Source organism: Gigantopelta aegis, chromosome 6 (assembly GCF_016097555.1).
Source record: "Gigantopelta aegis isolate Gae_Host chromosome 6, Gae_host_genome, whole genome shotgun sequence".
Lineage (NCBI taxonomy): Eukaryota > Metazoa > Mollusca > Gastropoda > Neomphalida > Peltospiridae > Gigantopelta > Gigantopelta aegis.
This window is the reverse complement of record NC_054704.1, coordinates 13,967,923-13,994,129: the sequence shown is the minus strand read 5'-3', so window position 1 is coordinate 13,994,129 and position 26,207 is coordinate 13,967,923. Positions and strand designations below refer to the sequence as shown.

General features: G+C 36.4%; 1 protein-coding gene across 2 annotated transcripts in view; it reads right to left on the bottom strand.

Moving 5' to 3' along the window:
* The window catches only part of LOC121374097 (laminin subunit alpha-2-like), a 163,110-nt gene that overhangs the window by 95,592 nt on the left and 41,311 nt on the right, over nt 1-26,207 (bottom strand). For both annotated transcript variants that reach the window (XM_041501019.1, XM_041501020.1), the window contains exon 2: nt 10,806-11,098. In XM_041501019.1, the coding sequence (XP_041356953.1) occupies nt 10,806-11,098 (293 nt within the window). The remainder of the gene's footprint in view (nt 1-10,805; nt 11,099-26,207) is intronic.

The following is a 26,207-nucleotide window of genomic DNA, read 5'->3' as shown; positions in this document are numbered from 1 at the left end:
TAAGACATAAACACTGATTTCAGGAGACAACAACTTAAATATTTATACATAAAGTTTCATTCATACAAGCATTTTCAGATGAGTGCTCTTTCAAATTGGGAGCATGATATAGCCCAGTGGTAAAGCGCTCACTTGATGCACTGTCAATTTGGGATCGATCCCCATCAGTCAGCCCATTGGGCTATTTCTCGTTCCAGCCAGTGTACCATGACTGGTATATCAAAGGCCATGCCATGTGCTATCCTGTCTGTGGGATGGTGCATATAAAAATTCCCTTGCTCCTAATGGAAAAATGTAGCGGTGTAAAAATTACCAAATGTTCGACATCCAATAGCCGATGATTAATAAATTAATGTGCTCTAGTGTTGTCTCTGAACTTTGTATCAACTTGTGTACTTCTCTTATGTCAATGAATGGTGACTGAGGGAAGTAAAATTTTGTTTTGTCAGTAAATATTATTATGTCATAAGTATTGTTATTTCATGGCCATTGTTCAATTGTTATTTCTTGTGTAATCTTGTGTTAGACATGCAACAGTAACACAGTTTTGGTAAGGGTCTTGATTAGGGTTAGGGTTAGTACTTTCAAAGTCCTTCAGAGCAATGGACCTTTTGAATAAAGAGACACTATTATATCTGTTCTAAGATATCAGGTGGGTGTGCAGGGGGAGGGTTTTAGGGTTTCAAACCCCTCTCTACTCAAACAAATTGTCTTTTTTTCTCAATATATCTTCAAAGGGAGCATGACTCAAACCCACTATAAACTTCGGTCACCATAGACTAGACTTCCTCCCTGCACACACACGCCTGGATAGTCATTCATTGACCTGAGATATAATATTTGAAATAACTACATGTATATCAGTTTACAAAACATGTCTACAGAAAGTTAAAGTTTGTTTTGTTTAACAACACCTCTAGAGCACATTGATTAATTAATCATCAGCTATCGGATGTCAAAAATTTGGTAATTTTGACATATAGTCTTAGAGAGCTAATCCCGTACATTTTTCCATTAAGAACAAGGGATCTTTTATATGCACCATCCCATAGACAGGATAGCACATACTATGGCCTTTGATGTCTGGAACGAGAAATAGTCCAATGGGCCCACTGATGGGGGTCGATCCCCAACTGACTGTGCATCAAACGAATGCTTTACCACTGGGCTATGTCCTACTCTACATCTACAGAAAGTAAGCCATACTTCCTTATTACTGAGTCATGGGAGAACTTTACGTGTAAAGGTTATAAGTAGGTTTATCTCATTCAGTTGGCCTGTCTTTCTTTGTTCAGCTCATAGACGATGTTTACTGATGATAACATTATGTAGCCCATGAGCTAACAGTGTTTAATGGTGTCTATGTCTTTCCTCACCTGTTTTACAAGTTATCTCGCAATTTATTACCTGCTCAGTGACTCTTTCATTTCGTAGGGGCGAGACATAGCCCAATGGTAAAGCGCTCACTTGATGCGCGGTCGGTCTGGGGTTGATCCCCGTCGGTGGGCCCATTGGGCTATTTCTCGTTCCAGCCAGTGCACCACGACTGGTATATCAAAGGCCGTGGTATGTACTACCCTGTCTGTGGGATGGTGCATATAAAAGATCCCTTGCTGCTAATTGAAAAGAGTAGCCCATGAAGTGGCAACAGCAGGTTTCCTCTCTCAATATCTGTGTGGTCCTTAACCATATGTCTGACGCCATATAACCGTAAATAAATGTGTTGAGTGCGTCGTTAAATAAAACATTTTCTTCCTTCTTCTTTCATTTCGTAATTTATAAACCACAACTTGCCTGGGTTTTAACAGATGTTTACTTCTAAAATCTGAGTAGGATTTTAAAATTATGGTATTCATACAGCTTTTAAATCTACAAGGTATTTTACTTTGTTAGCCTTAGCAATGTCATGTAGGTGATCTTAAAAAATAAAAATGATGCAAGACAAATTAGTTTGAAGTTTGGGATTTCAATGATTATTAATGACACCAGTAATGATGTTTAATGGCACTAGTAACCAGTACCACCAGTACCAATGACACCAGTAACCAATAACACCAGTAATCAATGACACCAGTACCAATGACACCACTAACCAATAACACCAGTAACCAATGACACCAGTAACCAATGAGAGCACATATATTTATTATTCATCAACTACTGGGTGTCAAACATTTGATGTCAATGTATGTATATTAAAATATTTTTAAAAAACCAACATTTTATTTTTATTATTCAAATAAAATTTTAATTTAATTATTTTAATTTTGTTTTTAACATTCAAAGATGTAACCATAAACCAAGTTTCATTAAAGAGACAGCCACTAATTTTTAAAAACTATGACATATTTTTCACTATTAGAGTCAAGCACTGGTAAAGTTTTAGATGGTATTTCCCCATTAAACTATCACAGATTTTAATTTCACTCCATCATACCTTTATCCAGTTGTGTTACAGGCTTATAGATTAACAACACTGACTAAAACTAGGGTCTGTACATTTAATATAGGACTAATAGTTTGTGACAAAAGGAACTAAATGCAAAAACTTTAACACTGAACAAAATGCAAAACTTGATGCTGTTGCCATCTCCACTGACACCTATATATACATGTCTTGTATTAAACAAATACTTATATTTCTATCTTGTACATGGTATTTATTAGTTAGTCCTGGGAATGGCAGTCCTCCCAGAGGTGTTGCAGGTGGAATGACATGGTCTTGTGTAGTGTTTGCTTCGATCATACATACTTTAACACATTCATTTATTCTTAAGAAGGATCCTCCTCCTCAGTGTGAATACTGTCAGTGTTCACCGATGGTTCACCACATCTTGGTGGAGTGTAATCATTTTGGATTACAAGACACTGATTTTTTATCCAAATTTTAATACACATGTACCTACTTGTGATATTTAATACTGAGTTTTAACTTAACTTTAGAATATTTATCTATGTTGATCATCACTTCATTTATATATTACCATTGTTTGACATCCAATAGCCGATGTATATTTTTGTGCTGCAGTGTCTTTAAACATTCATTCATTCATTATTCATTATTTAGCTGGTTTCCCCAGCTTTGGAAAGATTTATCCATTTATACTCCACATCCTCCCTGTACACCCCATGATCAATGCTGACAGATTTACCTAGTCCTTAGAGAACAAGGTTTCCTCTTGTTATTACCAATTTCACGCTGTGTAAAGTTTCAAAACCTTTCATCAATTAACCGTTTTACGACTGCAGTTTTATTAGCCCACACCGTATTAGCTTCTATTTTAAAAGACTTTTTACACACAGATTAATGGCAACAAGGCTTTTCAAGCAATTGCTTTTCAGCTGTGCCATTGTTCGCGTAATGCGAAAATCCCTTTCAACATACACGCAGAGAACAGAAAAACCCATGTTTGGCTGAATACAAATTCTCGGAAAATAAATCCATAAAATGGCCAGTTGAAGAGAAAAGGCCCCCCTATGAAAGGGTGACAGCAAAGACCGGCTGATCATATGGCAGGGTATTATGTATGGTGTCTGGGAACACAACATTCCGCCTGGAGAGCACACTTATAAACCACAATGAGCTTTATGTCTGGGAACAGTAGGAGGTCAACACATGGGCTGGAGGCTAACCACAAGGTGACAGGAGGACACAGCCGGAATTCTCAACACAAACCTCGATAAATAAACCACAATAAAATAACCATTCATTATGACAGAAGAACAAATTTAATTTTCAACACAAACCTTGATAAATAAACCACAATAAAATAACCATTCATTATGACAGAAGAACAAATTTAATTTTCAACAGAAACCTCAATAAATAAACCACAATAAAATAACCATTCATTTCGACAGAAGAAGAAAAAACATAATTTTCAACACAAACCTTGATAAATAAACCATAATAAAATAACCATTAATTCGACAGAAGAAGAAAAAACTCAATTTTCAACACAAACCTTGATAAATAAACCACAATAAAATAACCATTCATTACAACAGAAGAAGAACATTTTCAACACAAACCTCGAACAATAAACCACAATAAAATAACCATTCATTACAACAAAAGAAGAAACTTAATTTTCAACACAAACCTCGATAAATAAACCACAATAAAATAACCATTCATTACAACAGAAGAAGAAACTTAATTTTCAACACAAACCTTGATAAATAAACCACAATAAAATAACCATTCATTACAACAGAAGAAGAAACTTAATTTTCAACACAAACCTCGATAAATAAACCACAATAAAATAACCATTCATTACAACAGAAGAAGAAACTTAATTTTCAACACAAACCTCGATAAATAAACCACAATAAAATAACCATTCATTACAACAAAAGAAGAAACTTAATTTTCAACACAAACCTCGATAAATAAACCACAATAAAATAACCATTCATTACAACAGAAGAAGAAACTTAATTTTCAACACAAACCTTGATAAATAAACCACAATAAAATAACCATTCATTACAACAAAAGAAGAAACTTAATTTTCAACACAAACCTCGATAAATAAACCACAATAAAATAACCATTCATTACAACAGAAAAAAACCCTTAATTTTCAACACAAACCTCGATAAATAAATGTCGATAAATAAACCACAATAAAATAACTATTCATTATGACAGAAGAAGAAGAAACATAATTTAGGTTTAACTACTTAGGTAAATATTGTTCGGTTGAAACATTTTTTGTTAAGTTTTTGTCATTGTGTGGTTGGAAGCACAGCAGGAATGTTAATACTTAAAGCAATGTAAACATAAGACAAATTAATGACAGCTACTATTATTCACTTATTGAATGTTTTTACTATAATGTAAGTGTATTGTAAACAAGTTATTTTTCCTTTTAAAAGTACAGTGTACACTACATGTGATTTTGATCATTAATAATTACTCTTATTATAGACAATAAGTCTTGCTTTCTTAAAGCCATCCTGGAAAGAGATCCAGATAGCTGTACAATCTGGACACAGGGCTTTAGCCATAATTGGATAGAAGGGAAAGGATTGTTTAACAATAACTCAGAACACAGTTAAATTATTGCTAGTTTATATCTAATATATTGTCATTTTAAGAAAAAGAGAGAAAACCCACTGCCACATCTGGGCTATTGCGAGGGATCCTTTAAATTTCATATTCCCATAAATAAGATGCTAGCCACCATGACCTTGATTTTATATACCAGTCATGGGGCACTGGTTGGAATTGGAAGAAAAACACCAACAGAATCCATCAGGGGCAATAGATCCTACAACCTATCACACCTCAGGAGATCGCTCTTCCAATGGGATACATCTTGTTCCATCTGACATAAATAAGATACAAGCAAGAGTTCAGTGAGAGGGAATGGTCTCACACCATCCTACATGGCTGTATCGGGCAGAGGCTTGCATTATAATTAAGAGACTAAAAGAGATGGAATGAGCAATTGTTAAATTGACCCTCCAGATGATAAATCAAACTGGCTAATCATATTGCAGCTCGTTATCTAAAGAGGTTAAAAGGAAGGAGATGCCACAGGGCCAGATGGCTTGGGAATGTGTGTAGGATATTGTTGGTAATTAACAGAAGGTCAGAAAGCTAACAGAAGACTTATAAAAGAGTAAGCAGGAGAGACAACCTTCAAAGGATGATGCCCACTGGTTCCCGCTGTTCCCAGGAAACCACTTGCTGACTTTTCGCAAATAATGTTAATACTGATGTACTAACAGAATGCTGTTATTTGAACTTTAACATAATGTGAACTGTGGCATGGTGCTAGAGGTTATATCTGATGTGTGACATATTGTTGCATTAACCTCAATCTCTCCCACCCACATACATACATGTACATGTATCTGTGGATTGCATGTGTCATGTAACACACATATGTAGGTATTTTGTACTGGCTCTATGTGAAATACTATCTATACTGCTTGTACAGCTCTATATTTGAAAAAAAGTAATAAAATTTACTACATCACTGGTGTAGGAAATGGGGGTGGGGGGTAAGGGGGCATGTGCCCCCCCACCCCACCCCACCCCTACTTTTCTGATATTTGCTTTATATTTGCTTTATAATAGTGTAAAAGTGTGTAAATATAAAAGTTTGTCCCCCCACTTTTTGGCACCTTTCTACGCCACTGTACATGCATATTTGGCGATACCAGGAAAGGAGCGTTTCTTTAACATGTGTACCATATATTGTTGTGTATTAACCAACTCCTTGTATTAGCCGACCTCTTAGTTTGACCCTAAATATCAAGCACAAAATCATCCGGTATATGTATTTTACACTATGGCTACACTACACTATACTTGGTGTATAACATATGGCTATTTCGACACTTCCTTGAGTGAGTGAGGAAACCTACTGCCACCACCTAGGCTACTCCTTTCAAAAACGCAGAAGAAGATCTTTATTAATCACTTTCCCATAGACAGAACAGGGGCACAGGTTGGAATAGAAACAAATCTGAGTCCACTGAGGGGGACTGATCCTGTGATCACACTTTAGGAGAGTGTCCTATCACTGAGCTCATATTTATATTCAACTGAGGTTCAAAAACACATGATTGACATCTACTCAGTACAATGTTAGTTATTAGTGAGAAAGAAGTTAGTAGCCTTATTCCTGAGCACAAGGGGCACAGTGATAAAGTGATCATACGATACATAATCAATCTAAGCCCACTGGGCTATTTCTTATTCCAGCGAGTGCTCCAAAGGCTGTGATATGTATTATCCTGTCTATGGCATGGTGTATATAAAAGATCCCTTACCACTAGAATAAAACAAATAATAGTCCATGGCATGGCAGCAGTGGGTTTCTTCTCTCATTATGTTACAGTTAAAGTTTGTTTTGTTGAACGACACCACCTCTCATTACGTCTCCTTAATGCCATATAACCATAAATAACATTGTGTTGGGTGCATCAATTCTTTCTTGCCTCACCATTAAGTTGTGACTCATTCTTGGTCCAAGGAGCCACCATACTGACATAAACCCAGCACCAGCCAGCCTTAATGCCGATAACATAACCACTAGTCAATATTTAAGTTTATTATGTTTAACGACACCACTAGAGCACATTAATTTATTAATCATCAGGATGTCAAACATTTGGTAATTTTTGACCAAAGGAAACCTGCTACATTTTTTCATTATTAGCAAGGGATAGTTTATATACACCATCCCAGACAGGATAGCACATACTTTGATATACCAAATCGTGGTTAACTGGCTGGAATGAGAAATAGCCCAAAGGGCCCACCAATGGGGATCGATCCTAGACTGACCGTGCATCAGGCAAGCACTTTACCACTGGGCTATGTCCCACCCCATGTCAGAGGCTAAGACCGGGGTGGGCGTGCCTGAACCCTCGGGATATGGGCACATAAATAGAGCTCCCTTCCTTACAGTATGTGTGTACAAAGGTTAATGTATACCATAACCTATAATGTAGACAAACTGCACATTATGCTTGGCACACACCTGCTGATTAACGCTGACTCTACAGTTGCATTGACATTAATCGCTAGGTGTATGCAGAACAAAGACATAACAATCGTATTTAATCTCTAGTTTTGTGACATTATCTTCAATCATAATGCCAACAATTTTCAGACTACTGCCGACTCAACAGTCGAGTAAGCATTAATCGGTAGGTGTATGCCAGGCATTAGTAAACAGGTAGAAGAAAGCACCAGACTTTGCATTTATTAATATAAATATAATCAGTCATCAGTTTTGCGATAACTGCACTAACTAACCTCAGAATCTGCATTAACTTAGCAACATGCTCATATTCAATTAACAAGGAACATAAACAAAAACTTTCTTTGAACATCAAGTATTTCTGAAATCAGAAAGCCAACCTCTTTAACAGAGTTCAAAGATAAACTCATAAAGCAAAGGTAAAAAGGCTTCTGAAGTGATTCTTATAATCAGGTCCTTATCTAGAGGAAGCATTTAACACCATGAGGACTGCACACAGGACAAGTTCAGCACCAAATATATCGTTGGTTATTATCAAGCAGCAGACATAGTATCAGAATAATTAGTTTCTGGATAGTGTAAGATGTACAGAACTCGATCCTGATGGTTGCACTGTACCAAATCGGAGAGTTCAGTGAGGATTCAAGATGCACTGTCAAATATTTACAAAGTAAAAGCAGCTGAAGTTCTGATTGGAAGTAATATCTCATCTGGTTATTTGTGCAAACGTATACTATCATTTATTGCCAAATTATGTTCAGTACACAGATATTATGCATTAAACACTAGAGGCTAAAACTAGTACAGTGCATATTAATAAGTTTATTTTGTTAAATTACACCACTAGAACATATTGATTTGTCAATCACTGGCTAATGGATGATGTCAAGCATATAGTTATTTTAACATATAATGTTTGAGAGGAAACCTGCTACAAGGGATCTTTTATATGCACCATCCCACAGACAGGATGGCAAATACCACAATATTCGCTTGAATAAGAAATAGCCCAATGGGCCCACCAATGGAGATCGATCCCAGACTGATCACACATCAAGTGAGCACTTTATCACTAGGCTATGTCCCGTCCAGGGCATATTAATTGATGAAACTGCTTTTTGGCTGTCTCCTTAATGCCACACAATAACCAATATTGACAGGCAGCAAATTCCATTAAAAAAAAATTAAAAATTCTGATAATTAAATTTTAGCTTTCTATCTGAATTATGACAGTATTCCAGATACTATGTATATATAAAATTCCTAATGATTTTATCATGAATGTTTTTCTCAAGTCTTCCACATCAGTATTAAAAACGTTGCACTACAAGTCTGATTTAGAAGTCCAATTTCTACAACAGCTACTCACTTTAAAGTCTCAGCCTTAAAATTTGTCAAAAAAAATATTGCTTTCCACTCCATAAAATAAATTTTGTTTGTGTACAGGTGGGCTGTGCTGATAACAGAAAATGTTAACATTATCAGTAATGTGAATTTGACTTATGCCACATTTTATATTCGTGAATTGCCTGCTTATACACAGCTTATTATAGTTTTAATCATTTTTATTAGAAAAAGTTAACATTATTAGCAATGAAAATTGATTTGGTCCAGTGGAACCCAATAGCTTCTTCCACAGGTACGTACAACAGTTGGTACAGCAGAACAAGCGCCAGGCCGACACACTCTGCTGTGGTTGTAAGTTGATAGCTATATGATGATGGTGAACTTGATAACCATGCCAGATATGAAACCAACGTGACAAATATATCAGCCTGATTGTCTGTATAGCTGTATATTTTCAGATATCTACGATTACCACTAATAATTACATCCTCAAGTAAGTGCAATCTGAATTACATGGGTGTCTGAAGGTGGTAGTAATTTGTCTAGGCAGATTAAAGAAAATAAATTACAGTATACTATGCTACAGGTGTATTAAATGTTCTAAAAGACAGTCTCGAGTCAGCCCCCGCCCCCCCCCCCCCGATCATATCAGAGGTCAGACTTTATATGACCCTAGTGGTAAATGAGCACGTTAAACTAGTTACCTACCTACCTACCTACCTACCTAAAAGACAAGTGTATTAAAGAAAAAAATCTTAAATATGTTCATGAATATTCTTTAAATTAGATTATTTAACATTCCATATTATGTAAAGAAAACAATAGAATGCATGAGTTGGAATGGGAAAAAACAAATGGATCCTCCAATGGGGATTCACCTTGGATTTTAAGTACTAAGCAAAAAGACACCATACAAAAGTTACAGTTAAAGTGTGTTTTGGTTAACGACACCACTAGAGCACACTGATTTATTAATTGCCAGCTATTTCATGTCGGACATTAGACTTCAAGGTAATCTGCTGCTTTTTTCCATTAGCAGCAAGGGATGTTTTATATATGCACTTTCCCAGACAGAACAGCACATACCATTGCCTTTGATATATCAGTCATGGGCAGTGACTGGGATGGGGCAAAAACCCAATTGGAGTCTGGGTCTATTAAGTAGTTTTAACGTAAGCACCTCAGGTGAGCGCTCAACCGACTGAGCTAGACACACCATATAGAGACAAAACCGGCCTCGGCGGCATCGTGGTTAGGCCATCAGTCTACAGGCTGGCAGGTACTGGGTTCGGATCCCAGTCGAGGCATTGGATTTTTAATCCAGATACCGACTCCAAATCCTGAGTGAGTGCTCTGCAAGGCTCAATGGGTAAGTGTAAACCACTTGCACCGACCAGTGATCCATAACTGGTTCAACAAAGGCCATAGTTTGTGCTATCCTGCCTGTGGGAAGCGTAAATAAAATATCCCTTGCTGCCTGTCATAAAACATGGCGTTGTTAAATAAAACAAACTTTACTTTATATAGAGACAAACCCACACTTTAAATCAAGACGAGAGCATAGGCCAGTCAAATAAAACCTTATTTTGGGCTGAATATGCAAGCGATATGTGCCTGGCATAAAATATTCCACTTGGTCTCAATTATATTGTTCAATTTTAATTTTAAGATTAGGCTCTGGTTTAAAGTTAAGACTAAATATTTGGGAGTACCGTATACCAATGCAGCCAGAATATTGGGTCTCAATTATTTGTTCATTTAGAATTTTATCACAAGGTTTAGACTTAGAATAAATATTTGGAGTACCTTATATTCTTAGATGTGCAGTGGAACCTATTTTCTACTTCATATAACTTGATATACTAAGACTCATGTACACGTTCCTCTTTAATGCACAAAATCTATCCATTCATCTCCATTTTTCTAAAGGGTTCTCTTCAGTGATCTTACCTGCCCCAGATCTAAGGTAATTGTCACATAGTTATACTCCCTCCCCCTAGTAAGGGTGGGGCTCTGCCACCTCTTGTTGCTGCCATCGATGGCATTTTGTATTGGGTGGTTTCGGTATCGGTTGTGACTTCTTGAATCACAGATATCACAATGGCCATTTTGTGATGAGAATATCTTCACATGTTCCACGAGTTTACAGAACTCCTCTGGCCCATCATCCCCACACGTAGCGTTCACGCTGATCCGAGCACGGGAGGCGAGATTGAAGACCACTGGAAACAAACCATCTGCATCTGAAAGAGACAAACACAGAAGAAACGTGTTAATCAGATTATTATCATCAGCAAAAAGTATGTTAATATCCTTCGAAGAAAGGAACTCGTCCCAGCCAGTGCACCATGATTGGTATACCAAAGGCCATGGTATGTGCTATCCTGTCTGTGGGATGGTGCATATAAAAGATTCCTTGCTACTAATGGAAAACATATTGTGGGTTTCCTCTCTAGAGTATATGTCAAAATGACCAAACATATGACATCCAATAGCCGATGATTAATAAATTAATGTGCTATAGTGGTGTTGTTGAACAAAACAAAGTTTCTTTTGGAAGAAAAGAAAGGAAAGGCATGTTTATTTGACAACACCTCAGCACATTTTAAATTATGGTTATTTGGTGTCTAGTTTATTACTTCCTTCTTTGGTTGAAAAAGTAAACACAGGCTACTCCTACCGATAAAAGCAAAAAGGGATCTTTTATATGCACTTTCCCAAAATCAGGACAGTACGTACATGTACCACAGGTTTTCATGTACCAGTTGTAGAGCATTAGTTGTAATTTGGAAGAAATTCTAGATAATTTATATACACTCTCTCATAAGCAGGAAAGCACATACCACAGCCTTATATATACCAGTTGTGCAGTATTAATTGTCTTTGGAACAAATTCTGGATCATTGTGATCCTAGTTTTAAACAAGACATTTTCAAATAAAGAAAATCTGCCTATAATTATGCACAATCAAGATTATTTATTTCTGCAGCTGTTTATCTTAAAAGACCACTTCAATATCTACCCAAATCATCTAGTATAGTATGGGAGTAGGGTGAACCATAGCTTAGTGTTGGAGAACTGGCCTGAGTGTATACTGGATCAATGCCTTCGGATTTTCTTTTTCTTCACCCTCCCCCACAACCAGTGATCCACAATTGATATTATGTAATGTTCTCACTATAGGAAAGTGCATATAGAAGCTCGTTTGCTTCTTTTTCGTACATAGAAGTAGCCTCTTATTGTCTAGGGTCGACCAAGTGTGGAAATATTCTACCTTGGATATCAAATAGCCATAGTTTACAATGAGGTTTTGTTAAATGAATATACCTTTCTTAACATACCATAGTATAAACTGTCCTATATTAAGCAGCTACTTATCTTAAGATTACACCCTCTTAATTGGCTGTTTAAAACTGGTTGGACCATTCATGTACAAAATGCATCTTTACCACCAAAAAATAGTAGCATAGTAAGGCAGCACAAATAACATGTTCATTAGATTATATTTTTACCTTTTGATAAATAAAATATCTTCATAAACCTAATAACATACATATATCAAGACTTCAACACCATGAACTACTTTATACTATATAGTCTTTTTTTTCAGTTACAAATCATATCTCATTGAGTATTGTTAACAAGATTTTCATGAACAGAGAAAAGCATTAACAAACTGATGTGGCAAACAGTTTTCAACTATTGTTAACAAGGTTTTCATGAACTGAAAAAAGCATTAACAAACTGAAATGGCAGATAGTTTTCGACTCATTGTGATCAGCTATGCCTGTTATGTTCCGTGTAAATGGAAGTCTTTTCACCACCTCAACAAGTAGTCTACCCTTACAGTGTGGCTGGAGCATCAGTTGATGGGAGACTGTGCCATATTTACGAGCCACAGACACCAGCAACCTATTACTGAACCACATGTTGTTGGTTCTGCTGTCTTAGTGTAAGCGGTGTGTGTCCAATTTAGTAACACCACCTATTGGCACCTATTACAGAGGAATTTCCTAATATATATACCTGATGGATAGCAGAAACTGACATTCTGCAGTAAATAAACCTCAAAAGAAAAAGAAAAAAATGCCCATAAATTCAAACAAATATTTCAACACTAAAACAAGTAATTAAAATTTGTGCCAAAACTTGAAAGGATGGGAAAACTCAGTTTGGTTTGACATTTTGATCTCTTTGGATAATGAAATACGCAGACTAGACTAGTCTGATCATTTAGATGATTAAAATAACTGATCACATCAAAATTGATATCATAATAAAAATTTGTATTAATTATAAAATTATGAAAGGTGCTCTACTCTATGGTGCTGACACAATAAAATATTAAAATCCATAACACGTATGTTACTGCCTTAAAATGAGTAAATTTTGATACTTTATTTCTTAACTGATTTTTAGAAGAAGAAAAAAAAATAATTCTAGAACACTGTTTCTTCTCTTTTTAATTAAGTCAAGCCAAATGCTGAGATTAGGTATAAATGTACAAAATGGGACCATCTATAATCTTTGGATGACAAAATAGATACTGATGATTAACTACAAAAAACACACAACATTATATTAATGTAAATTTAAAAATATATTTTTTCATGTGTTAATGATCATTGTTCAAGAAACATCAATGACTAAATATATAATATTAATGTGGTTCCTTGGTGCCTATAGAAAGATCTAAAAATGACATCTCAAATACTCTGAATGCAAAGAAATTTGACAACAGCACATACCAAAGCTTTTTAAATACCTGTCTAGATAGAGCATTGGCTTAAATATGAAATAAAGCTAGGGGATCAGTAATTCAACCTACACAAATTTAAGGCATATGATCTACCATGTGATTTTACTTATCATCTACTGGTAAATTAAGGTACATGATTCATGCATCCGGATCATAAATAATGATCAGTTTCAAAACATAACACTTTCAAAAGGTTTTTGCCATAGACAAAATGATCACTTATTGCAAATTTGAGTCTGCCTACAGCAATGTTAAAGTCATAACTGTTGCAAAATTAAAAAACAAAATTTATTCCTTCAACCGATGGCAAAAACATATCACAGAACTGCAACAGCCATAACTTTATAGCAGTTGCAGCTGTTATCCCCAAGCACTGAATTGGAGGAAGGAAGAAAGGAATGTTTTATTTAATGATGCACTCAACAGATTTCAATTACGGATATATGGCATCGAAAATATATGGTTCAGAACCACACAGATAATGAAGAAACCCACTGCAATGGGCTACTCTTTCTATTAGCAGCAAGGACCTTTTACATGCAACATCCCACAGACAGGACAGTACATACCATGGACTTTGTTATGCCAATTAGGGACCACTGGCTGGAATGAAAAATAGCCCAATGGGCCCACCAATAGAAATCAATCCTGGACCAACCATGCATCAGGTGAGTGCTCTACCACTGGGCCACATCTTGCCCCTTAAAAGCCCTGGACTGGATGCAGGGAACAGCTAGCCAAACACAAGAACAGTCTGCACATGTCTTTCTGTACAGACCAGGTTGTGTGCATGTGGCTGCTGCCAGCTTGCTGCTGTTATGTCAGATGTGACATCTCCAGGCTTTGTTATTGGTGAAAATATTCAAAAACTGAATCCTTATGTTTACTGTAAAAAGATACAAGGTCTCTGCAACCTTAAGGTCAAAAACATTTATACAGTGTTTGACAGAACAGATACACCAGTCTTCTGCATTGCCTTCCTCTCCACATGTAGTAATATACCGATAATAAATCACTTAATGATTGGGGGAGGGGGGAGGGGGGTTCTTGCTAACAGAGAATGAAAATGTTTGAGCTGATCAACCCAGTATTTGAAATAATAAAATTAAAGTTTATGAAATTCAGCGGCACTTGTTCAGGTATATTCATGTAAATTAAACACAAAATAAACATTAACCGTCTCTTAGTAAACATATTAAAGTGATCTGGACAACTCTCAAAATTACCATGCAAAAATGTTAAGTTAAGCAATTTTATGTGTGGAATTGCCTTTTATTTTAAGGAAAGGAATGCTTGATAGATGACAGCTTAGCAAATTGTTTTATCAGTGGTTATGGTATGTGTGATATTCAATCACAATCTCTCATAATGATATACACTTCTCAAAGATAGGACACCATATATCGCAAGCGTGATTAATGCCATTGAAAATAACCTGTTACACATTTTTAAAAATCTATAAACAACTTGAAAATATTATTAGTTTTGTTTTTTCACTATTATTTAGAAAAGGACCTCATAAGTTGTAAAACTTGTGTCCGATTCTTTTGTTCTCTGTACAATAAAATAGGTTTTCAAACCAATCACTTATTTCTTTTTACCAAATGTTTTTAAAATACATCCAAACTTCAACTTCAAAGATTAATCAATACATTTTATTTAAACTTTAAACAAATTTTTTATTTAAAATATATTGTGTACGTGCAATATATCACAAATGTACACCTACAAAGTCTAAATGCAGGGAACAAACCAATGATTCATGGCAGACAATCCCAGCTAACGTGAAACCAAAGTCAATGATTACTCACTCAGGAGACGTGTATGCTAAATGCACATACATGGATATGGTCACATGCTGTCACAGTAAAAGGATGTCATTTTTTTAATACAGAAATCTTTCAACAGATCAAGACAACTAGAGTCCGGCAACCTTGACCTTTAAACACAACAATTGTTACTTATGTTTAATCTTTTTTCCAGAGTGCATGTAGAACTAGAATGACATCATCTGAATAGACAAAATACCACCACATACACATTGCAGCGAACATTTTGTGTTCAAAATTATGATTAGTGTTATTTCTAGACAACTGAAAATTGTTTAGCAATTATTGTTTAATGTTTTAAAATTGTGTAGCGATATCTGAAACTTGCATAGCCACTCGCAACGCAATACTAAACAAAATGTTCCCTATACTTTGATCAGTTGTGCTTTACACTTCTGAGTATTAATACAGGAAAAACAGTGACATGAATTCAAAATAAAGTATTAGTGTGTCTATAGTGGGCTTGAATAATAAAACTAATCTTGGGAATGGTAAACTTGATACATTTGTCAAAGCCTATGGGTTACCAGACACTGACTATGCCATACTGATGCCTAATTTTTCTTTTGTACATAAGTGCATATCTGATACTACCCAATAACATAAAATTAAAAAGATTATTGGACCTAAAAATTAGCATTAACAGATCATATATATTTACAAATTATGTTTTCATTAAATAAATGATCAAAGATGAGAATAGTCTTGAAAGGCTTAAAGTATTTTAGGCAAAGAAAAAAGCCTTAAACATAATTTGCAGCTGAACATCATCAAGTGAAAGTTCAGTTTTTAAACATTCCAAAATGTAGATTATATGTTTCATCATTATAATGTCAAGGTTATATTTTTTCATTGTTAAAATCAAGGTTATATTTTTCAATATCAATGCCACAATGTCACCCTTCCCACCTCCTGCAAATGTTACAACAGATTCATTACCAGGCTTATCATGTATCTTCAATTGTCAAGAACTCACAATGTGTTTTTAACTAGTTTCACATCTCAAGCCACTAAACAACCTACACTTCTGACCACATGCAATATTGCAGCATGTTGATTTGAAACAGATAGACCACCTAGAGCACCCCCACATTGTTTAATGTCTACCATTATGACTAAAGTCTGCTGGACATGTGGAAAAACATCTTATTATGGCAGTCATCAAACTAAAAGAGCACTACATTCAAGACCTAACAGCATGCCAACCACTGGAAAAGAGATAAAATCACAAAAAGTGGTTCCAATTAATGAAACTTCAAGCAGCTCTCGTTTTAAGTTGCTTGTTTGCAAGATAGTGAATAACCGGAAGACCATTTGGATTTGAAGCTGGAATGAAGGAATATGTGCTTAACAAAACCTCAGCACATTTTGACATCTGTTCAATAGTTATAAAGAGAGGAAACCTTCTGATGCCATATAGGTTATTCTTATCAATAATACAGTAAGGGATCTTTTATAAGCATTTTCCAACAAACCAGAAGGTACATGTGATGGTCTTTGATGTATCAGTTGTGTAGCACTGGTTGTGATAAGCAAAAAGACCCTTTATCTCTTTTTCTCCTCTCTCTCCCTCTTTCTGCCGTTCCCTCTCTCCCCAAATAATAATCTTTCTTTCTCGTCTCTCCGTCTGTCCGTCTCTCTCTCTCTCTCTCTCTCTCTCTCTCTCTCTCTCTCTCCATATAATATCTAGACTGGGTTTTTTTTTCACTATAACATTTATTGACAGGAAAATGGTTTATGTGTGGGTCACAATGTTCACCCATATGTTGACAGTTTTATTATCATCCCACACAACTATTAACTGCTGGAACATACCTACAGGTACGGTACATACAGTCGAACCTGCTCAACTGACCACCTCTATTAAATTGTCACCTATCTGGAAGAAAAATGTACAAAGCCTGTTTATGTCTTGCACGTGTTTAACTACATTACACTTACAATGCTTAAGCACCTGCCTGTAAGAAAAACAGACTTTGTAAATTCAACCTTAAAAGTTTTTAGGCGTTTGGCATAATATTTGAAGTATACAACATGAAATCTTTCAGGAACTTTTTATTGCAGATATTCGGAGGCCATTTTATGATACATGTATAATACATCACTGACTATAATGATAACTGATGCAATACCCCGTTTTGAATTTATGAATGCCTTATGTTTTGTAGAGCCAAATTAGTGCATAGGCTGACAGGTTTCACTGTATTTGAAGATATACACATATGCATGAAGTCATCAGAGTTAAAAGCATTCTTCACTAATGTAATGAATACACCCATTCTTGTTTGTCAATTTATAGATCCAGACAGTATAAACTTTACATGTGTATCTAATTTCCTTTATGTTTTATTTACAGCATTATTGTCACCACCAGGTGCGGTCAAATTGCTATCTACTGGGCCACCCTGAAGAAAGTTATTTTAAAGGTACTACATTTGCTATATGTAGAAACAAATAGCCAGCCAGCCAACCAGGAATCAGTCAGCCAACCAGACTTCAGCCAGCCAACCAACCAGCCAGTCAGGCATCAGTAATCCAGCCAGCCAGCCAGCCAGGCATCAATCAGCCAACCAGGAATCAGTCAGCCAGCCAGTCAACAAGCCAGCCATCCAGCCAACCTACCAGCCAGCCACCCAGCCCAACAGGTGTCCAATCAACCAACCAATCAACCAGCCAGTGAACCAGCCAGCCAGCCAGTGAACCAGACATCAGTCAGCCAGCCAGCCAGTGAACCAGACATCAGTCAGCCAGTTAGCCAGCCAGCCAGTCAACCAGGCATCTGTCAGTCAGCCAGTCAGTCAGCCAATCAACCAGTTAGTCAGTCAAACAGCCAGCCAGCCAGTCAGTCAGTCAGTCAATCAGTCAGTCCATCAGCCAGACAGTCAGTCAATCATTCAGTCAGTCAGTCAGTCAGCCAGACAGTCTGTCAGTCAGTCAACTAGCCAACCAGTCAGTCAGTCAGTCAGCCAGTCAGCCACACAGCCAGCCACACAGCCAGCCACACAGCCAGCCACCCAACCAGCCAGTGAGCCAGTTAGTCATAAAACAGACTCTCATTTATAATGTCAGAATAAAAAACAAAATTGAAAATAAATTTTTTAAGATGATAGAATAAGATTCTAATGAGATGGTGCCTTTTGAATAACAGGAACCAAATAATCAAATTTTTGACATTATTTCAACCAGTTCTGTTGAATTCTTCATGTGCTGCTATTTGGCAAGATCTGTCTGTGAAATCAGCAGGTTTGCTCTCTCACTAAACAAAGTGTTACAAAGACAATATTTTAGAATACTTAAAAAGATGCATGTAAAATATATGGAATTCAAGGGTTGATAATTCTTTATCAGATCATTTGATCAATCTATGTATGTATCAATTTTAGAAGACTGCTATTCAGTAATTTGAAAAAGGTACAGCCTGCATGCATGTACAACCTGTATGTGATGACCATGTTTGATGCCCAAGAAAAGAACTAAGGTGTCATTAAAAACACATTTCCTTCCTTCCATCCCAACCACTACAAAGAAAGGAATTTCTCAGTATTCAGGCATCATGTTACAGGCATGCCTGTAACAGTAAGAAAACAACAATATCCAGTTGGTCTGATACACACAATGACTAGAGCATGGCCATATGTATTTATTATGACAAGGCCAAGACAAATGCTCCAGTATTCCCCCTCTGAAATCCAGACAGGATGGACAAGTGCCTGATCAAAGACTGGAACGATGTCAGCCGATTCACTCAGTGTGGTGATAGTCAAACAAGTGCCATTCCAAAAACATACTGCACTGAAACACAGATCAATCCCAGATGATTATCAACAAACTCTTCAACTGTTGATCCTGTATATTATAACCAGGGAGAAAAAAAATGCTAATGCATTCATAAATTTTGTGGTTTTTGCACTGTCTGATATTTGTCACACATATTTGATTTATGAAAATACTTGCATTCATAAACCTTTCAGCATTTTGTTCTTTTTTGTTTTATGATCAAGAATAAACTCATATATTTTCATTCCATAATAAAAAAAGTTTTTCAAAATGTGGGGGGTTTTATGGTCAGTATACCGAATTTATTAACTATCTAATCCAGGTATCAAAAATTAAACAATTTTGAAAATGATGAAGACATTCAACACTTGACACCTGTTCATAAATGAAGACATATTTAGAAGAGTTTAATATGCATGCTGAATCAGTTGTCAATTTCCAGTGGGTAAGGTACATGTATATGCTATAGCATTGCTTTAAGAACATTTCATTATAATTATAAAAATATATTTGTAGGAGACATATTAGTAACAGAACAGGAAATGTTTTATTTAACGACATACTCAACACATTTTATTTACGGTTATATGGTGTTGGACATATACTAGTAGTTGATATTGAGAGAGGAAACCTGCTATCGGCACTTCATAGGCTACTCTTTTCAGTTAGCAGCAAGGGATCTTTTATATGCACCATCCCACAGACAGAATAACACGTACCACAGTACCTTTGATATACCAGTCATGGTGCACTGGCTGGAGCGAGAAATAGCCCAATGGGCCCACCAACAGGGATCGATCCCAAACCGGCCGCACATCAAGCGAGCACTTTACCACTGGGCTATGTCCCGCCCCTATATTTGTAGGATACATATTAGTAATAGAACAATTCACAAATTCAATGTAGTTAATTTTAATGATGCATAAAATGAAACAATAATTTATGTACAAAATGACTGTTGTGTTTAAATAACATACAACAGAGATGTAACATGATAACTGTAACAAACTACTACATATTACACAGTGGATATTTCAAAGACCCTAAAAAAACAAAACTGTTAAAATTAGTGAATGCCATTTTTCTTCTTCAGTCATGCCAAGTGAACCCAGTCCATTGAGAAAAGGTTAGGTGATATTTGGGATGAAGAATGTAAATGTCACATTCTCTGTGTCTGTGGTGTATATTTCCAATCCATTAACTAAACTCTAAAATACAGGAATTCCTGACGACAAGACATAAATCCTTGACTGCTATCAACATATAATAAGGGGTGACAAGGTGATCTTAAAAACACTGAACAACAAAAGAAATGCAAATACACGTGTGTGTTAATATATTTATATTTCATGATATAATTAACTTGGTAAACAAACTTTAACTTACACTGATAACTAATTATTAATACACTGTCCTGGAATGACAGCATTGATTTAAAGTTACTTGGTCCAAGGAGCGGGACAGAGCCCAGCGGTAAAGCACTTGCTTGATGCATGGTCTGTTTGAGATCAATCCCCATTGGGCTATTTCTCTTTCCAGCCAGTGCACCATGACTGGTATATCAAAGACCATGATATGTGCTATCCTGTCTGTGGGATGGTGCATATAAAAGATCCTTTGCTACTAAAGGAAAAATGAAGCCAATTTCCTCTGTAAGATCATAATAATTATGTGAAAATGACAAAAAAATTAAAATCCAACAGCCAATGATTAATAAATAAATGTACTCTAGTGGTGTTGTTAAACAAAACAAACAAACTTTTTTTTATTTGATCCAAAAGAAACACAAATATTAATTTAGTTTTCTTTAGTTTATTTAAAGCTACTCAGTTTGAATCCAATTAGCTGTTGTGTCTGTCAAAATTATCAATGTCTTGTAAACATTTTATTCCCATTTTGACAGTATTTTGTTTAATTAATGACACCACTAGAGCACATTGATTTATTAATCATCAGTATTGGATGTAAAACATTTGGTAATTTTGACATAAAGTCTTAGAAAGGAAACCTGCTGCATTGTTCCAGTAGTAGCAAGAGATCTTTTATATGCACCATCTCAGACAGGATAGCACATACCACAGCTTTTAATATATCAGTCGTGGTGCACTGGCTGGAACGAGAAATAGCCCAATGGTTCCATCGACAGGGATCGATCCCATACCGACTGTGCATCGAGCGATATTAGTGTAAGAGAAGTTGGTTTGTGGCCATAAATGTCCTCATTAAGCAGTTAAAATTGACTGTAGATGGTAGCCTGTACCATGTTGTTAACCCAGTACCTACCAGCCTTAATTCTTATGGCTTATCCTATCCACTAAGGCCACCTATCAGCAACACTGATCACCTGTTATAAGTAGTTAATTATTTTATTCGTATTAAGTGCTCACCTGTTTTTCTAACATAACGAGTATTAGTACAGTCATCCCAGTTGGATCCATAAACATATCTCAGTACATATCTGTTACCAAGCAATAGTTTAAATGTACATAAATGAATGCAAAACATTATATGCACACACACACACACACACACACACACACACGAACACATGAACAGAGAGAGAGAGAGAGAGAGAGAGAGAGAGAGAGAGAGAGAGAGAGAGAGAGAGAGAGAGAGAGAGAGAGAGAGAGAGAGAGAGAGAGAGAGAGAGAGAGAGAGACAGAGACAGAGAAAAAAGAAAGAAATGTTTTAACGAGGCACTCAACACATTTTATTTACGGTTATATGGCGTCAAACATATGGTTAAGGACCACACAGATTTTGTGAGGAAACCCGCTGTCGCCACTACATGGGCTACTCTTTCCAATTAGCAGCAAGGGATCTTATTTGCACTTCCCACAGGCAGGATAGCACAAACCATGGCCTTTGTTGAACCAGTTGTGGATCACTGGTCGGTGTAAGTGGTTTACACCTACCCAATGAGCCTTGCGGAGCACTCACTCAGGGTTTGGAGTCGGTATCTGGATTAAAAATCCCATGCCTTGACTGGGATCCGAATCCAGTATCTACCAGTATGTAGACTGAAGGCCTAACCACGACGCCACCGAGGCCGGTGAGAGAGAGAGAGAGACCGAGAGACCGAGAGACCGAGAGAGAGAGAGAGACCGAGAGACCGAGAGAGAGAGAGAGAGAGAGAGAGAGAGAGAGAGAGAGAGAGAGAGAGAGAGAGAGAGAGAGAGAGAGAGAGAGAGAGAGTGTGTGTGTGTGTGTGTGACACACATATACACAAATATATATTTCCTGTCTACTTAAAATTTAACATGTGGCTAATAAGGAAATAATACTTCAGAAAATATAAGAAATACCATAAAAACACATCCAAAACCATTACAATTCAGTTAGCCATTTAGTTGTGCTTATTGTATTGCTAGCTATATCTGCATTTGTTTAGTTAATGGACTAATCATTAGTGAGAAAGGGAGTGAGTATTTAGAGAAAAAATCTGTTTTTACTATATCACTCTCAGCACCTGGATTTGTTTAACAGTCTGGCTAAATTACCACAAAATTAAAACTGTGCCAACCTGTTTTTAGTTTTTTAAAGGTCCATTAGCACGATGTGTGTTAAACATTCACACGTGAGATGTGAGTATAATTACACACAGAAACGCTGGTGTCAAGATATAATTGTTTGCTTTACCTACATCAGGTACAGGGGCATTGGGTTGGAGGAGGGTTGGGGGAGGTTGGAAATTGGAGGTTTGGATAAACTGCTTGGTTGGTGCTAAAACAATTTATTTTACAGCATGATTAACCATAATTAGGCACAAATGTAAAGTTAAAATGACTTAAAATGAAATTACAGAATAAATCTGAATAACTGAACAGACAAACATTTTAAGTAAAACAAATCTCGGAAAAAAAGTCACAGGTAAAAATGTCATAGAAAAACCCCCACAGGAAAAACAAATCACAGGAAATAGTCACAACTTTTAATTAAAAAATATATTAGGCAATGAAAGAGATCAACCAAAGTTTGTCACTGAGAGTGTTTGTCACTGAGAGTGTTTGTCAATGAGAGTGTTTGTCACTGAGAGTGTTTGTCACTGAGAGTGTTTGTCAATGTTCGTTTGTTTTCAATGTTGGTGCTTTAAGCGGATGTACCACCTGATACCATGGAGGAATTCTGCCACAGTCTTGCAGTCCTCAAGACGATCGACACAGGTTGCGAAGGTGTTCTCGCCCTGTAAAATATGAAGCCTCTTTCTTTAATCTAGCTTAATTGACCCAGGTACAAAAAGCCATTCTACAAACCCACCCTAATCAATAAGTTGAACAATCCCCCCACCCTCCTGCATACTATGATGCCACTTTCTTTTAATTTAGCCACATTCAATACTCTGCAAACCCATACATTTTGTTGTAGAAACATTGTGACTTTTTTCCTGTGACTTTTTTTCCTATACTAATTGTGACTTTTTTCTGTGACTTTTTTCTGTGACTTTTTTCCTGTGACTTTTTTTCCAGCCAGCAGTAAAACATGTCCTCTGTCGAGCCCAACAAATTTTTCTACCTCCTATGTTCAAGGCCATAACTTGCCATGTAAATCGCCATGTAAGTCCAGCTTGATCTGTAACAGTACATAATAAGACTACACAAAATTTAGAAATGAAAAAACTAACCATATGAAACACAGATGGACTGACAGGGACATGGACAGAGGGACGAAGACAAAACCCTCTAGTTAGATCAGCAGGGGACTAAAAATAGTCCAATAGGTTCCCCAGGCGAGGGTCAATCCTACAACCTATCACACCTCAGGCAGAACATCCACCAGCTATATAATCCTGCTCCTTGGTCAGCTGGTGTCAAAAGAGCAAAATTATATATACATGTATATGTACATTTCTGTCAGGATGTTGGTACTGATGAAGCCTCCAGCAACACGAGCATACCAAGACAACCTGGACCATAACTTCAAACTCCTGGGGCAACACGGACAAAGATAATCTCTTAATTTCACTTTAGCATGCTTAATTACTGCTGGGCAATACTGCTCTGATGGCTGGAGCAATAAATCGTAGCCATGGGGCCAGTGACCATGTACAGCAATAAATTTCTTTTCCTGAGAGTGACCAACATCGGACAATAAAAGTGTCATGGGCATTAAAGAGTTATGCCTTTTTAGTGTAAATAGATTATAAATTAATTGCTAATGGTGTAGATTTATTACATATTAATCAGGATGATAATTATTCTGACTGGCCATGCATTGGTAACTCTGCATGACATATTTATACAATGCAGTAAGCTGACAACACAGTCACATCAGATTATTTTGGATTCTGAATTTAAATTAGTTTATGGCTAACTATTATGCAGGGGAAATAGGTTTTTTTTAATTTTTCATACCAAAAGAAAGGAATGTTTGTTTAATTATACATCTACACATTAAAAAAAAGAATGGCAATGCCATATACTCAATTGCGAAAACATAAATCCATCCACATACCTGCTAGACTTTTTTATAACTACATTTCATAACTGGGCCATTCCATAAAATGTATCATAATTACCATTTGACTAGATATGCTACAGCTGCTGATTAAACACTGCTTAAACAAACATTATTTTCTTCTTTATTTTCTTTCAGGGCCCAGCAAACCTGACTAATAGAAATACAAATAAAAAAAGGAGAAGAATCCCAGAAATGACGATACATTTGTAGCTTTTCTTTATTTAGCTCAGATCACTAATCTCAGTTACAAATGGTGGCACACGGTGTCACTACAAATGAAAATCAAATTCCCAAACACTATAATCCTCAACAATAAGACTTTTTATATAACAGTGAAGAAAATGCTTTTGACAAAGTTCCATTGATGTGAGGTTGCCTGACTGAAGCAAACAATACATCATGCTTTATGTGCCAATAAACAGGTCTGAGTCATGTGGATCTCAATACCGGCTCATTGTGCGAACACACTGGGGTAGTCTCTACAACATTTTACAAGTATTAAAAATAACATATAGAGAGAATATGCATGCCACGAATACATAAATTCCATACAAGTCATGCATACATAAGCACAGGCGTGTGTGCAGGAAATTGTGCATGGGGGTCTAGGCTGTGGTGAGCCAAGTTTTTTGGGGGGTTTGCATCATGCTCCCTTGGAAAATATATGCTTTTTTTTTTTTTTTTACTTTGTATGGGTGATTTTGACCTTCCTCTAAATGGTAAACCCCCCTGTACATGAGCCTGGAGCAGTCACATTGTTGGGTGCTGTTGACGATATCTGGGGTCCCTAGTCTTTCCTATAGACGTCCCCATCACACTCCCATATTGGAATGTACCGTAAATAACCTGTTATCAAAGGAAAGGAAAGGAATATAAAGGTATTCATGACACACCAACATATTTCAAACTACAGCTACATATACTTGTTGTTTAACATTACCTACTGAAAAAGCAGCAAGGGATCTTTTATATGTATAATCCCATAGGCAAGACAGTACACACCATGGTCTTTGATATACAAGTCATAGTAGAGGCAGGGTGAAAAAAAACTATGTCACCTAAGGTTAATAGACTCTACAACCCATTGCACCTCAGGTGACCACTTTACCTCTAAAATACATCCCGAGTCATCAAGAGTTTATGAACGTTCATGGTTGTACATGTATACAGAGGTATTAAATTGTTCAGTATACTAAACCCTGTACTAAGTAGTACATTAGACAGCAAGATCACGACAGAAATATTAATCTTTCCTACAATCTCAGCAGCTATAATTTGTTCAAGAGTGAAGCATAAATAATAGAAAATACCACAATGACACAGGTATGCAAATGAATTCACTCTTTGTGGTTTGTTAGAAAAGGGATACTGTGACAAGTAATCATCTATAGTTCTTTCAGTTATTAGACATCGGTGATCACGACACCTATCCACAAGTACATACATGTAAATAATATGTCTGTATAGTTTTTAATATACAGGCCTCTAATAATTGCGAGAACGATTGTTTCGTTCATGTGTTGTTCACGC